General features: G+C 33.3%; 1 protein-coding gene and 1 long non-coding RNA gene across 9 annotated transcripts in view; one reads left to right on the top strand and one right to left on the bottom strand.

Annotated features, from left to right (window-relative positions):
* LOC107997758 (lachesin) overlaps nt 1-17,502 on the top strand; it is a 307,455-nt gene that overhangs the window by 267,456 nt on the left and 22,497 nt on the right. For 4 of the 8 annotated variants that reach the window (XM_062071865.1, XM_062071864.1, XM_062071867.1 and 1 more), the window contains 2 exons: nt 12,054-12,110; nt 12,857-12,943. In XM_062071865.1, coding sequence (XP_061927849.1) covers nt 12,054-12,110; nt 12,857-12,943 — 144 coding nt within the window. Of the gene's footprint in view, nt 1-12,053; nt 12,111-12,856; nt 12,944-13,399; nt 16,355-17,502 lie in introns of those variants that run through there. The other 4 variants (XM_062071866.1, XM_062071868.1, XM_062071871.1 and 1 more) reach the window with 2 other exon arrangements.
* LOC107994066 (uncharacterized) lies at nt 1,846-14,447 on the bottom strand. The gene is made up of 5 exons (XR_003696672.2): nt 14,370-14,447; nt 8,200-8,365; nt 7,976-8,103; nt 7,435-7,534; nt 1,846-2,478 (listed from the first exon to the last, which is right to left on the bottom strand). It is a non-coding gene; the product is annotated as an uncharacterized LOC107994066 (long non-coding RNA).

Below are 17,502 nucleotides of genomic sequence, written 5' to 3' on the forward strand. Positions count from 1 at the left end.
TTGTAAATTATACTCACCTTTTTTATAGTTATCTATTATATAATATATATAAGTAGTCATTCCTTTTTTTGATTTTTTATTGTTTTTGAATAAAATTGTTTATTTAATTCTTGATACTTGCTTCTGCATATAATTTCTTCCAAAAGCTAAATGCAATTGCTATTTTTTGAAATATTTTTGTCAATGTATATATATATTTTTACGAGATATAATATTTACAAAAGATTTTATAATATACATTATTATGTGGAAGTATTATTTAATACGTTTTTCGTTCGATATTGTCTAACTTTGATGAGAAATTTCGTAGCTCTATAATTAACAGAATTATCATTAACAATATTATACAATTGTTTGAATATTCTACCGACTTAATAAAACATGTATTCAGTTGTATAAAATATATACTTGTTGAGTAAATATCTAGTTTCCAGCGAGCTTTACATTTTATTATCGTTTAGAAACCAAGAATGAATGCAAAATTGTGCCGTGGCTATTGAATGAAATTCGCGAGTAGTAGTTAAAAGGTATAATTTTATGCAGGAAATAAATATTATTCTCAAATAGATTATATTTACAATTGTCATAATTGAAATAATCGATGAATGTCACATATATAAAAATTGGGGGTGAACAAATAATAATGTGAAAAAACAATAACATTGAAAATGAATATTGTATGATCAACGAATGAAACATGTCGGATAATACAATTTATAATTAAAACTGGAAATTCTACAATTGCAATGCGTTTAATGAAATCTATTTGAAATCGAATGTATTTTCATAAACACACGAAAAATTTAATAATAAATATTTCTGTAAACTAATGCATATCAAGTTTTCCTTCACATTTAGAAATTTATAACCTAACCCCACAAATTTTTGTTTTATTTTATTTACTCTCTAAAAAGGATTCTTGATAATGTGAAAAATTTCTTTAAATATTTGTTCTATCGTGATATTGTTTTATTCTGTAATGATTTAAATCGATTATCAGTCAACTATCAAAGCAAAGTAGAAACATTACATGATTTTAACTGTGCAAAAATCGTGTTTGAAAATTACTTGTGTGTATTTCATAAAACTTCGAGTTATTTATTTGAAAAAAAAATGTAATGAAAAGAAGAAGACATTCGTAAACGAAAAACACATTCTATTTAAAACTCATCATTATCGATCGTGATGACGCATTAAATGGGGAAAAAAGTTGGAGCGATTCCTTGCACGACACGCGAGCCTTTCAACGTCGTTAATTGGATTTCGACAAACATATGCAAACAACATGACAGGATATGTTTTACGTTTCATCGTGGGACAACGTTCTTCTTGTTGTAACGAAAATCAAGATCGTGGATCACGATCGTGATGACTTATCGAGGTCGAATTTGAGACGAGGAAAAGCCTCCCCCTATCCCCCTCCTCCCCAGCCATCAGACTGGACGATATACGAGACGTCGGATCGATCATAGATTAAGATGAAAAATTAACGAGGTGTCACGATAATTGACAAACTATTTCTACCCTCGAGGATGTATTATAGGTATAGGAAAGTCGTGGAAGTGGAAAACGAGTGAGTTATAAAAATGGAAGTAATGGTTTGCGTGCAACAAAATAATGAAGAGAAAGTACGATAATGCGTTATAAGACGATACATTTTATTATGGAATTATATTTGTAATTCTTTTTTCTCTCACTCGCTCTCTCTTTCTCTCTCTGAAAAGTTGTATATAATAATATAAACAATCATTACAATTTAAATTTCAAATTATTTTATTCTAATTTAAATTCATACGAGAAATACACATACTAGATTAAACTTTCTACAAAAATTCAACGACGATATTTAAGTTAAGTCATCAATTTTATTTATTCCAATTATCTTACAGATACAATATTATTAATGTACAATTTTTAAACTGAATTCACATTTTTCTCATAAAAACGGCAATTATCGAATTTTCCGCCCCGATGACGCCCGATAATCAACATTCGAATCTCGTCCGACAATGAAGGACGAGAAGGTGTTCGCAGCCTCGAAATCCGTGGACGCGTCACCACGGACAAACGGCACGTCCTCGGGTATTTAGCGGATTCTCCGTCACAATGTCAGAAATCGCGGCGGAAATGAGGGTGAAAGGGGCGGAGAGGTGGTGACGTATCAAAGCCGGAGGTGGAGGAGGCCATCGTCATAAGGGAGAGTCGGTGACGGGCCGTAAGATTGATTGGAGTCACGGGATGGAAAATTAACGGGGGTCTGGCCTGGCCTGGTCCAGGAATCGTGCGAAAGGTGTAGGAAACCTCGTCATCCTCGCCGCCATCGCGCCACGACATCCCACGCATACTAATTTCACCGTCGAGAGTGCGTCTTCCTTTGCATTTCTCTCCGAATATTTCGTTCCTTCCTTATTAACCATCCACGGCTTCGGGACGATCTTTCTCGATGGTGAACCAGGGTTAATCGGTTGATGGTTGACGCTGAAAAATAAATTGCAATTTTTAATATATGCAATGGGTATAATATTTTTCAATAAAAGAAAGTTTTCTTAAAGGATTCTTTAATTTAATTCTCATACGTTCAATCCAATGTATATAAGAAGAATTTTTCTAATTCTCTAATAACGAAAGTATTGAAAACTTGATTGATTCCTATAATAAATTCTACGATTAATCAAATCGATGTAATTCCAATACGCGTTTCTGTCTAATCTCCATTACCAAACCCGCAACTGCGAATTTCGTGGCGATCAAATTCGTGCCACAAATCCTGTTATCTGTTCTCGGTATCTTCAGCGTACACACTACCTTCGCAACGACTGCTAATAATCACCACGTACAGACACCACCGGCGGCTTCCTGTCACCTTTCACCAGAAACATCGGTGACAAGTTAATAGATCGATGCGCCATGAGACGCTTGAATGGGGAGGTCGATAATTATCAAAGAGGGATGTTTCGCACCCAAAGCGAAGAGAGAAATTTGAGTAGCCATGAGATAACCGTATAGAATCGTGCATGCTCGAAAATCATTTGGAATTTTAATTGCGTGCTGCATTTTTTTCAATAGAATCAATATTTTATATCTCCTTTATTGAATAAAGTATTGAATCAATTGATCTATTATGAAATCTATCGTGAAATTTTTGTTATGATATATATTCAAATACATTTTTTTATCTTCTATCTTTTTTCTTCTCTTATTATTTTCAATATTCGTGAATATATAAGTACGCATTATCCATCTTTATTCGTTCGATATTAATTGCGTTAGCTATCCGATAATACGTATTTAGCAAAAACAAAGGGGAATTGATAGATTGATGATGTCAAATAGGTGTCGATACTATTGGAATTGAACGGAGACATAGCAGGAAGGATAAGAGATATGGCAGCTGAGCCGTCGATTCGTCGTCTCTGGCGTAAATGATTTAATAGGTACCATTAATACAGCTCGTGATGACGACAGTAGCACTAGTAGCAAATTATTAATTATTTAAATCTATGATGCAAACATCAAAATTGATGTTTAAGAACTGCAATGAATATAAACTTGATAATAAAATATTTCTGTAAAAACTTAAAGCTATTAAAAAGTATTTACAGGTTTAATAAATAAATCTTAATTTTATTACATACCAATTTTTGCTTACTTTAATTATCCTACGTATACACCCTGTATATAATTTACATTATAATTCTACGCAATAATTCCCCAAATAATTATCCAAGTTTATCCAATTCGTTCTTAAACACCCTCCCCAACACCTGTAAACAGAAACGTGACAACAATCCCCCGATTCCTATCGCAGCCGTTGGCTTTTCATCACATCCCCCCACTGTCATTTAGGGTTAATTGGATCAAACGAACGACTATCTTGCCCCGATACGTCAACAGGGGATTCCGTTACGAGTAATTACAGACAGTGGGTAGAAGGCATCTACATAAGGCAGCGACAATCCGCCATTGTTCCCCCGATATTCGATTACGTATTCCGTGAGTAACGAAGCTGGCAATTTCCCGCCAGTCCCATCGCCACCGGTGATTCGATGATGACGACGCTCGGTCGTCAAATTATTTCCTCCCGATCTCGTCCAACCCTCCTCGCGCGCTCGGGTTAACGATCGTGGCCGTCGTCGTTGTTGCGGGATCATCAGACCTGGGAATTACGTCCCCCGATTTGGGAGGAACGGGGAGGGGCGATGGGTAGTTTCGTCCGCGATGATTTTGCAAAAGTATTGTGTTGGTAATTATTGATGGAGGGGGAAGGGAAAGATCGGTGATTCGAGGGGGGAGAGAAAGTTGAATATGTAAATCGTGGATAACGCCTATGTGAATTTAAAAATAGGAGAGGAACGTTAGGATGATCGAAAATAGAATTCGAGTAGAGAGTTGTGGAAATTGGGGAGGGAGAGTATTTGAGATTGATGATTCGAAGTTGGATATTGATTCGAGGGAAGTGAGATAAATCTAGTTGAGATCGGTAATGGGGTGAATAGGTGAGATTGCGGTCGATGATGAGTGTTTATGATCAAAGGGGAAAATTCGATGTGGATCTGTTGGAAAATAGAATTGTCGAGATTGAAAGGTGATGATGATTTGAAAGTAAGGTAAATCTTCAAGAAAGTTGTATAATTGATGGAACGAAGTATCGAGGAATGGAGCTTATGATTGAAAAGAATCGAATTTGTGGATACTAAATCTAAACCTGTATACGATTCAGGCATTTAGAATTAATTAGACATTTCGAAAATGGGATTATAACTTTGAGTGATAATAGATAGAATCATCATGAAAATGAAATTAATGGAAGGTAAGAGAATCAGTTGGTGGATGACAAAGTTTCCAACTCGCTAAAGTAATTACGTATGTATCTGCGTACTCTATTTCCATTTCAAAATCTAATATCACTCATAATAACTATGTATATGTAATAACTATCTTATTCGAATATATAATTTATCGTCTATTACTAGACTTTCAAATGTAAATAATGAATTTCTTTAAAAAGAAAAAAAAATCTTCAACCCGTGATATTTTGTACTATATAATAATAATAATAAATTATGATATATTAGTTATTTTATTTAAACTAGTAAATAATATAACAATTTAATTTTTATCTATGAAGTGACAATTAATTAAAGATAGATTAGAATTGAAATGAAACGAACGTTTTCACAGATTGCGCGCAATTGGCAATTTTTCAGTTGTCGCACCTCTATAAATAGACGATGTTAAATCGAATTGTTTCTCGTTGATGCGTTAAATGATCGTAATTGGTTCCCGAAACGTATAATTTGGAATTGGTTTAAACGGAGCCTCGTCAACATACTTCGATTAATACACTCGTTTCAATACTACATTTACCCGTGTAAATAGAGCGGTCAAATAAAATACTGATATGGAAGGAATTCATTGTGAAATCCCATTCACCAATACGAACAAACAAAAATTTCTGTTAGAACAATTTATAAAAATAAAAATTCCGCGTTAATTGAATTTTATAGGAATGATTTCTAAATAAATACAATTTAAAATATTTATTTTCAATAATACTTTTTTTTGTTTAGTAGTGTAGATTATGAACTTTAAATTATAGATAAGTACATTTTTCAAAATTGTTGAACGCGTCTTTAACTGGATTTAAATGCCAAATTAAGTAATAATCCTTTAAAATTAATAGATATTAATAATAATTATACGTATAATTGGAAAATTATCAAAATGAAATTTATTAGCGACAAAAACGTGTGTTTAGTCATGTGCATATTCTAAGTGGAAAACTAGATAAAATTTTCACCGAGGCTTATACTGTATCCTTTTATAGAGAACGATGGAAATAAGCCAGTCACTCGATATTCAATCGCTCGTTTGGCTTTCATCAAAAAGTTAAAGGTAAAAATGTTACATATCCCTAATAACAGGCTACATGCTTTATTATTCCTCGTCAACGATATTTTAATCAATGTTATTTAAAACGATTTATATTCTGATACCTATAATTCATTGATCTTTGTCTCAGTTTTCTATCATATTTAATATTCTGACAATTTATCTATTCAACCATAAATAACGTCAACTTTCAAATTAGATAGAAAAACGTACAATTCTCTTTCTTACATATTTAACATTAGAAAATTTTTCGATATACTACGATATATTTAATATATTTAATTTAATATATTTAATTCCATAAATTACTGCTATCAATTAAAAAAAAAAAGAAATTTCATCGCTCCTGCTACAATTAAATCCTTTGAAATCTAATATATCTCGCAGTTTGAACTATTGTTTTTTATCAAAAAAACTTCACAATCTGATTTCGTAGCTACAAGGAAATTTGTTTATCGGCACGGTCCAACCAACAGTGAATAACGCATAGCGGAAAAAGTGGTTAGACTCGAGAGATAGGGGGGCAGGGGGCAGGGGGAGAATATCATCGGCCCGTGCCCGATAAAAACCAAGTTCCTGCACACGTACAAGGATAATGCAGTTTTATGAGTATCCGTGGCGGTACGTATGATAAAGCGCGGATAAAAGTGATAAATGTATGGCTTTTTATTAGTGGACCCGACCGCCAGTTGCCAGGATGATACAGTTTCCCCGTCGTGGGCCGGATATTTATCGTACTTATTGAAATGTTAGGCAGTTCTTTTAGCCGGTCAGATTTCCGCCGATTGAATTTGCCGCGTTAAATCAAATCTCTCGCTGTTTTCACGGCAAGACAGAAGTGCAAAATGGGTACGAATTATTCCATTCATTTCGTGAAATTGGAATAGTTGGATACGATAGTAGTAATTTTTCCTGAGAAATCTTTTGTCCTTTAAATTTAACGGATTTAACAGATGTTTTTAAGAATATCGCGACGATATACTTTTTTTTTAAATTAGATAATTGGATATTTTTTTCATTCAAATAAACTTCTAAAAATCTATATATTGCTGTTCAAATAAAAATATTCATTACAAAGTGACGAAGAACAAAATGTATAATAAAAATAATTATTCTAAACGAGTTTATATATTTCGATATCCTTTCCTCGAGCAACCTGAAAACAGGAAAGAAGCAAAGAAAGAGCAAAAAATAAAAGAAAACTTACTACTTTTCGTCGTGCTGATTAGGACACGATTTAATTCTCAATTTATATTCACTTGGCACCCAAAAAAGTTAATATTCGCCTCTATCACACGCATCGTCGTCCTCCGAAAACATCCCTTTCTTTTTCTTTTCTCGGAGGAGAAACGAGAAAGTTGGCTTGTTACAGGTGAAACGCACTAATTAGAATTAGTAAACCGGCCAATATTTGAACAGGTTCCAACGCGACGGAAGAAATTGGATGGAGCGATGGCCGGAAGGGTCGCTGATGGACCGACGAAAAAGGATGATGCTATTAGACTAATTAAGGCAGCTTAAGATTTAAACGGGTTCATTTACCTTCTTGAAATTTTGAAATAGCCATGTGTAACGTGTTTTACAGGATGGATTGTCATCCGATTTTTCTTTTGATGGACGTTTGATCGTGTCTCTTGAAAATCTGAAAATATTTGTAGATATTAATTTCATCTTTGTATGAATTTTCAAATTAAACGATAAAGATAACCAGAATTCTATTTTAATAATATTTTTTTAAAACAATCTTAATGTTATTTTTCGAAAAAATTACTGTATATTTTTTTTCAGAAGAACTTATGCGTAAGTTTTTGTATTTCTTAATCTTAATCTTCTCTATTTAAATTTCTTCATCCAACTGTACTAAAAAAATATCATTTTCTAAAAGTAAAACTTAAGCTCAAAATTATTCTTCTTCCTTATATAAAAATCCTTAAAGAAAGTATTTCATCCCTGTAAAACAATCTTCGATGTGATTAATTTCTTTTCATTCGAGCAATTTTAATCGACAGGGAGATTATTCTTCCGTTGCATCCTACGAAAAGAAAATTATCAACAACGATCGAGAGATATTAATTTTATTTACCTTTTAACGCGATTTTATTAATCGAGGCTAATAAGAGATTCGACGCATCGAAAGAGGTAGGACTGGCCGAATCATCAATCAGGTGGCGCGAAGTTAAATTGCCGGGACAACGGGTTTTAATATCTCCCCTGAGAAATAAAAGTTGGCGCGATAAATCAAAAGTGAAAAGTCTCTGCCCGACTGTATATATTTCTCTGTCCGTCTTCCCTCCTTTTCTTCCCCACCTTTTTTCCGCTCCTTCCTTCCGTCTGCCACTCAGCCACGTACAAAATGGGAAGTCTTCACTCTATTTCTCTCACCTTCCTCCCCCACCGATGTCTTCTCCACCTCCACGTTCTCCTCCTCGTTCTCGTTCTCGCCGGCTAATGCCTCTTCTTTCTTCGTCGTTGGCTAGCAAAAGTGATAAATGAATTTTCCCCCCCGCATATTTATATCCATGCGTCGAAACGAACCCTTGAAATTAGATAATCTGCCCTGTAATCAATGGGCGAGTACGATTCTCGCGCGAACAGCTAATTATCATGGTTGATATTCGAGGCGAGATTTCTAATAATGATACCAGTGAAACGAAGTGATCGTTGCTTCCTTCTTTTGAAAATTCTGATTTTTTTATTCTTGATAAAAGTTGTACGGTGTAATTGGTTTTTTCCAGAATTGATGAATAAATTATTTTGAAATCATAAAATATTTCCCTTTCGTTTTGTTTCTTTATTTGCAAGAAGGATTGATTGAACGGTACTCATTTCTCAAATATCATGGGATGTAATTATTTTAATAAAAGAAGACGATATAGGTGGGAATAAGTCTGATATTGAGATTACAATTTCAGTGCATGCTGAGATAATGATACCATTTATACGTGTAGATTAATTTAGACGTGTTTTATCTAACCCATTTATTAAAACTATCTACTGTTTCTTGTTATTAAATTATTCGGCACGATAAAAGATGAAGGGAAGAGAAGAAGGAAAATTTCTTGCAGTCGTAAATGAAATTGCCATGCTATTATTACATTGTACAATTAACACTTTCTATTTGTATTTGTTATTTTTCAAAAAAGTTGGGTCGGTGTTAGGAATAAATTATCCTACTTGTATTGAAAATTTCAACATTTCTTTTTTTCAAAACTTCCAACTTCCCTAACTTTCTTCATAAGTCTTTATTAAGAATCTTCCAAACTTACCGTTTAAAAACTTGTAACCTATTCCATGTAAAATTAATTTACACATGTAGCACCGCAAACTTTAAACTTCATGTAACAAAAATATATAGATTAAGAATACGATCATGTAATAACTTTTAAGAAATTTTTTTCATTATTAAAACGATCCTTAATAGCTTGAAAATAAACAAAATAATATTTCTCTCAGAGATCATTTCATTTCGCGCATCCACTCCTCTCAAACACCTCTTAAATCTCCGTAAACCAATAATCCAGCCTAACTTTCTCTCGATCGAACTATCCATTCTTCGAACGATCTATGTAATTATTTTTATATAAGAAATATCGAATATCGTGTAATAATCCGGTGGATATAAAATTTCTTTCGAGAACACGTAGGATCTTGCAGTATCATATTTTTTTTTTTTTTTGATTACAGGACGTAATTAGAATTGTCCAAATCGTGAAGCTCGTTTTAAGTAACACACTTTCTGACAACGCTGTTGATCAAAAGTTTGGAATATCGTATTCCGTAAAATCCAATAATTTGAGAGAGAGATAGATTGGAATTCCTTTGTTCGTATAAAGTCCATTATTATTAATTTCTGTAAAATTAATTACAAATTAATAACGAAATTGAAAGAATATCGAATATAGTTATAATTAAGAAAGTTATTTCAAACTTTTAACCTTCGTTTATTATTCACAATATCTATAAAAAGGAGAAAAATTGAGGTATAATAATCTCACCCTTATAGAAAATGCTTAAAGTACACTTTTCTCAAGACATATTTGATTTTTCTTTAATTCTATATTAAATTTCAGTCTATAATAATTTTTAAATTATTATTGACAATATTTAAAAAAAGAAAAAAATACTTACTACATGAAACGAAATATTGAGAATTTTTTCTCGAAATATATACCATTACTTTATTTATTACTAAATTGACAAAAAAATTCTGAATAATTACAATTAATATAATATTAATTTTGATCAGTAATGTACGTCCTCCAATTACAAATTGTCGCGAAAATCTAACATTTTCACGTTGAAAACTAGATCGGGTTCGAATTAACTAATAGTCGGTTAATCATTGATTTTCTGATAAAAGTTTCTTCGTGAGTCTAACCGTTTCATCAACGACATCAACGACAAAGATCCGCGAGTACAACAAAGTAATGGCTGCGCAAAGATAACATCTGGTGACGAACTAGTTACGAATATTACTATGTGTAATAAGTGTATATGCATATTGGCGTGGTAATGTCGTAGGAAAGTATTCCATCGACCCCCTCGAACCCGTTAATTTGTCCGTGAAACGCCGTGTGAATAATAAAGAGGGATGCTCTTCCAGAATAGAAGCGGAGGATCGATAATCGTGACGGGCGAAAATTAATTGAAATCGGCGAAAAGGATTTAAATAATTTCTCGAACGTCGCGCGTGTCTGTCTCCCGTGTCCGTGTTCGTTTTGCTTTTATTCGTTATTTTTGGAAAAGGTGCGAGAATTTTGACGTTCCATCTTCCCTTTCGTGATTTTGAAATCGTTTGGATTTTTAATCTTTCGTTCGCTATGCTATACGAGACTTAATTAACGAATAAATGTATGTTTTCTTGATAAAAAAAAAAAAGATATCGAGTTTTAATATTTAAATTAAATGTTATTTAGAAAAAATAAAAAGAGAATTTTTTTTTTTTGATATTTGAGAAATTTATCTTTGGAGAGCATTAAGCATTTCAGATGAAGGGATAAAGAAATTTATTTGAAAGTAAATATTCTAAAATTCTACAATGTTGAGTTTATCTCTGATATTCACGAATAAATTATTTACATCAGGAAACACTTAAAGTAAAGCGAAACATTCTATAAACATTTCAACTAAGCATAATATATATATTTCTAACTCATTTGGCCTCATTGTATTAAAATTTGAAAGTTGAAGGCTTGAAATAGCTGCTAATTTTCGTATAATTTAACATCAACAACCAATTCAACATTAATTCAACGAGTTTAATACAGTTTATCTGAATATGAAACTTGATGTACGTATCATCGAAGTTCAAATACAAGAACAGACGAAATTGTTAGTTATGATATGCCATGTTATTAGAACAATCCGAAGGATTTACGAAATGACTTATATTGAATTATAATTATTATTTATTAATATTGTAATCTATACCTTTATACTTGTAAAATATAAAATGTAATTTCGTATAATAATACTAATTTATATGATAAATGAATAAAACGAAATATTAAATCAATATACAATTTCACTTCAATCACTAGATAATTGATAAAGATATAACATAAAAATAAAAATGTTTCCAATCGCAAATTTGTTGATAACAATGACAACTACAAATCCGTGAATCACGATGATTAAGAATTGTTCGATATTATTTCATATTAAGAATACACGAATGAAAATATTAGGATATTAAACCAATTCGTTCAATCTCATAATTATCATTGGCACGAAGAACATAATCTCTAACTCCTAAATCCACCAACCTCCTCTCCTAACGATGACACCATTGGATTCAACGAGCACGCAATCTCCGACGAATCACGATATTAGGAATAATTATTCAACCATATTCACCGAGCCGACAGAGTTGGAAAGAGGGTTGGAAGAGGGTGGGTAGATTGTAAAATATGATCCCTGCCTGCCTGGCCGGCGCCACGGTGGCTAATACGTTTGAGAGTGAAGTTAGTAACAGGTGGCGCGATCCATAACTGTGTCCGTGCAGGTTCCAAGTCAACCCTCTTGCCATCCCCCCTCCCCGGTTGTCAAGCCTTCCTCTTCAACGTGAAAGTGGCACGCGCCTACCGTCCCCTCCCTCTCCTCCCTTTTCTCACGAGAAGAAAACTTTAATTAAAAATAAAAACTTGTTTCTTTCGTTGCAGTGTCCTCGCCGCCGAGCACCAGCCCCAGCCCTTCCACCACCGAGATATCGAAGAAAGGTAAGCTCGTAAAACCTGCCTTAATCGCGAAGAAAATGATATTTTATCCCGCATGCTCGCCTCTTCTCCCCTCTCGATACCGTTTAAAGAATCTTCCATCTTCGAGACGTTGGACGTTTCTTATTTCGCTTTTCTTCCCTTCCTTCTCTTTTTCTTTTCCTCGTTTAAAAAGCATTCTGAACTCACGGATTTATTTTTGTTTCCGTAATTTTCAATGTAGCTTTTAATTGATGGTTCCTCTTGTTATTTAGAACTAAATATATATATATTATAATGTACTATGAATTTTTTTTTTAACACTAGAGTATTGAAAATCTTGAAAAACAATATTTTCAAACTTATATAACGCAATTTATTGTTATATTGTGAGGGGAAAGAGATGGAATTTCTTCTGAGGATTCCTTAATTTCGTAAAAAGAGTTAAAAGAAGAGAGAAGTAACTTATCGTGTCGTGGAAAATGTTGAGAATATGGCCGATTGATGTGTTCGCACGAATCTCGTAAGCGGTTTAACTTTCGCCACTTTCTTTGAGGAAATTGTATATAATTTAGCTGCTCGACCGCCATTCAAATGGTGGTAATTTATTATTTATAGAACGAGGGTGGCAAGCCTTCAACCATACGTTTAAAAAAAAAGAAAAGAAAAGAAAAGGAAAAGGACGAAGTTCTAGTGACTGAACGTTTCAGATATTTATTTCCCGCAAAAATCCCTCGAGATACTGTTATAAAATGCCATTTTCTGTACAGATTGGGAGCTGATGGCCGAAATGAATAACTCTGTTTACGGGAATCCAAGCTCGCTGACGATTCACAACGAGAAAAATATAAAAGCAGGTAAAACCATTTCGTGGATTGTTCGAATTATTATTCGTGCGAACGTGAACATGATTGAAATACTGATACGGTAAAGGAAATAATGAGATTTTGAAAGAAAGGGTATTATTTTCGAGACTTTATAAAAATAACAATTTTACGGAACCATATCTCTTGTTAATGTATAAAACGAAACGAGTGTCATTTTTTCAGAATATTTGATATTAAAATCGAACTCTACCACAAATGGCTTTTGAAAAATGAAGAAAAATAATTTTCCTTTTTTATAAATCTTTTTAGATGTAAATAAAGTAAGATATTTTAATCATTAGATAATTTCCATTGTTTATATCGTGAACTATCGTATTTCAATCTATGTTCAGTTTTATCATTCAAATTTGTATTAATAAAATTGTAATTTGTTCTTGAAAATAATATTATACAATGTATTTTTTTTTCTTTTCCTTCGTATTCAAGACTAAGATAGACACGCTTAATGAAATTTATAGCGAGATGTGGATTAGGAACACGGGAAACGAAACATGTCGGATTAACAGATCAGACACATGGAAATTTCGCACTACTTGGAGAAAAGTAAATGCAAATGACAAAAAGTTCCGCTCCTTGAAGTCTAACGGCGAAAACGTATTCTCTTCAATCTTGATCTTTTTTCGAAGAACGCATCGATCACTCAGACATCTCCCATGGGGAAGTCTCGGAGGGAAAAGAGGAAACGGGTGCAGTGAGGCGGAAATGCAACAAAAATGTAATAACGTGATAATGTTAGCGACGAAATGAAGAGAAATTTACGAGACAGCGTATTAGATAGATCGAATTACCTTATTTTTGCAAATATATTTCAATCTAATTCTTTTGTATTCTTCCAAAATTTCTAAGAAATCTATTTTGTCACAATTTCTTTTTACGAATTATATTAGTGGATTTTACAAGACTTTACATTCTCTTTTTCTCTTGTATTAAATTGTATCAATCTCAAAATTTAGATAAAAATATGAAATAATTATATGAACGAATTAATATCACGGATTATTAATCAAAATCGGGGATTGAACACTTTCGTTTAAGAGCGTGAGATTCCCTCGAGACGAGTTCTAAATTTCCAGTAATTAACCCGGCTGTTAACCAATGCAACCCGTGTCTAAGATCCTCGAAATCGATCGCGGCTTTGAGGGTAGGTTGAAGGAATTAGGACGCTTCGAGAATCGTCCTATCAAGATAAATTTAAACGTGTCAAACAAGCTTAAAAATTTAATCAACTCTGTAATCAACTTGTATAACTTTCGTTCGACTTGATTTTCCTTTCTCGTCCACGATTTCTTTTTTTTTTTTTTTTTATCAATTTTGCGAGAATTTTAAAAACAAAATAATATCACAACGATAATAAAATATATCTACAAATAAAATAACAAACAACAAAATAATTTACCTTCAAAATTATTGTAATATTGTTACAAATATCGAATAATCCAACAAATATAATAATTATTTGCACAACCGTTTCCTTCGATAACGTTCAATCGAATGACTCGATCTAAATTTATAAATCGATTTCCATATCAAACACACACGTATGAAGTATTCATATACAAATATAAACACAAGCGGAAACTGTTAACTGTAACAATTCTGGCACGCGTCAAGGAGGCAAGAAATTTAATCCGCGTAGCTGCGAAAAAATTTGGTAAAAAGAATATAAGATCACGAGGAAGAATAGAAGAATAGAAAGAGAGGTGAAAACCGTGAAAATCATTGACAAAAAGTCCGTCGTGAAACAGACGAAATCGGGAGGCTACAAGCGGATATCTGCAAAATCTAAAGAGAGGTAGACGCGAGACCAAGGGGGTGAGAAGAGCTTGAGAAAAGGGGGAGAGGGGTGGAAGAGGGTTCTCCGTAACATCAATATTTCATGTATGCTAACACGCCAGAACTAATAATGCTCCACCGAGGAAGACCCAAGAATAATATCAGCCACCGGCGGTACTCGGTGTTCTCCCTCCCTCCCACCCCTTCTTTCCCCCTTATCCTTCTCCAACCTTCCTCCTTCTACTCTCGAAGGATCACGAAGGATCCCTCTCTAACCTTCCCCCTCCTCCTCTACGATCTCTAACCATATCTCTTTCCCCTTTCGTTTCAACCCCTTCCAGAAAGAAAGAAACGAAACAAAGAAGAAAGAAAATAGAAGAAAGAGAGAGGAAGAAGAAGAGAAAGAAAACGTCCTTTTACGCCTTACGCTCTAAATTTAATCTAACAAAGTGCGAGTGCCTTTTCGAAAATTCGTGTCTCGTCGGCGGGCTGTCCCCCGTAGCCTCGAGCGGTGCATCTAAGCTCTTGTGCACATACACAGGGGGAGGGAGGGGGTTCTGTCGAGGGGAAGACGCGACAGAAGGAAAAGACAAAAGGCTGGAAGGCAGGAAGATATGCGACATCGGGCTCGTAAGTCGGAACACGCGGTATTCCTCTTCTTCTGTTTCTCCCTTTCTCGAGAGGTCGGGGTTTAAGGAGCGAGCGAGACGGCTGGCGCGGCGCAAGGGGTTGAGGTTTGTAATTGGCGCAACATCTGCGGTCTGCGGGGTGGCATTAATGTTTGCTCCCCTCGACGCTGGAGAAGCTTTCTCTCCGCACCCTCTCCGCGTTTCTTTGTTCGCTCTCGTCGTCATCGTCGTCTTTCTCCGCTGCTCCGCTGTTTCTTCTTCGTTTAGCGAGCGTAGTCTTTTTAATTTGTTTCCTCCTTTTTCTTTTTTTCTTTCTTTTTTTTTTCGTTTCTTTCTTCCCAGTTTTGTTTCCACTCGCGCAAGAATGAATTGAGTCGTGAGTAATTTTTGAGTCGAGGAAAAGTCGCGTCCAGGATAGCGGAGAGGAATGCACGTCGCGTTTTTTAATTAAGGGTTTAGGATTAGGATTTTCTAGGGATTGCGTCGTTGAGTTAGATATTATTGGCTGGATTTCCAGGGGATGCGATTTAACGTAAGACATTGGTTAAATTTGATTTTATTATTGATCGTATTTGTTAGTTATATAGGATGTTTTTTATTTCTTTCTTCTAGAGATCCGTAAAAGATAGAACAAGAACGTTACTTGTATTCGTTATGTAGTATTTTAATTAAGCGTAACTAATATTCGCGTATGATTACAAAAATTTGGATGAAGTGAAATGTGAAAAATCAAGAAATACCTGATTGAAATTCATCTGATTCGAAAATTTCGTTTTTCATGAAGGTTTGTACTTATTATTATATCCTTGTCATTTTTTCATTTTTCTAATTTTTTTTATAATCTCAACAACAACTTCAATTTCGTCCCACATAGAAATATTTTAAATACATTTCCCGATATTTATTATATTTTTCTTTATGTCGTGTAAATCGCAATCGTAAAAAGTATTTCCACATGAATAAACAGTAATTTCTTATTTACTCTTTGACTTTCATTTCCTCTTCCCCCTCTTTCTCCTCTCATTTCCTCCCCCTTCCATTTTAATCCCAGCAGCTTTTTACCGTTCGACTTTTTCCAACCCTCGTTTCACTGTATATTTTTACGCTTTTCCTTCTCTCGCTTCCTCCTCTATCTTCTTTCATACTACATTACCCCTCCTTCTTACCTATTATCTATATTTGATTTTCTATTGCCTTATTTTTTATTTAAACTTCGTTGCACAAGATTTTATTCGTGTTATTTTTTTCTCTACGTTTAGAGTAAAAAAAAAGGAATATTTCCCTTGTCTTAGTTCATACTTCATATTCAATGTAATTCGTTGTGTCGATTATAACTTTATTAAAATTTCGTATTATATCGTATTAATAATCGACAAGTTTCAGATATATTACACAAAATTAATTAACACGTTGTTTTTTTCTGCAAATTCCTCTCACATTGTTATAAAAATATTTTCTTCTTCACTCCCAGTTGAATCATATGATACGCATGTAATTTTTAATAAACTATATTACATGTTATATAATATTATTCGGTGGATTTCAAATATATTAATCGCACGCGTTCTTTTCGATACGAATTAAATTATCGAAATTGGAAACATTAAAATACTTCTCTCAGTTATAGATATATAATTCGAAAGTTATTAATTTTGAAATATAATTTATGATTAAGGGATGATGATGAAATTTCTCTGGCTTCATCGGAAATATTATATATTTTTCGTGATAAAGGATTATAAATATTTTTTAATTAAAATTTTACGTCCAATATTTTTCCAGTTTCATAAACTCGTAATTTTAATACGTGATTTAATACTTGTGAAAACATAAATATGCTTAATTATAAATTATATTCCAAAATTAATTCATTCAAATTTATAACTATCGAATCGGAGTGTTTTAATGCTTCCAATTTCAATAATTTAATTCGTAATGAAAGAGCACGTAAATAATTTAATTCACCTATGAAAACGTACGTACATACTTTCGATTTCGAATCTCATTTCTCACATCAAATGTATATCTTCGTAATACTTTCAACATATTTTAAATAAAGATAAACAGTACGCTTTTTAAAAATTATTCTAATATATTAATTACCTTAAATGTACGTAAATCACATTA

The sequence above is a fragment of the Apis cerana genome, linkage group LG2 (assembly GCF_029169275.1).
Source record: "Apis cerana isolate GH-2021 linkage group LG2, AcerK_1.0, whole genome shotgun sequence".
Taxonomy (NCBI): domain Eukaryota; kingdom Metazoa; phylum Arthropoda; class Insecta; order Hymenoptera; family Apidae; genus Apis; species Apis cerana.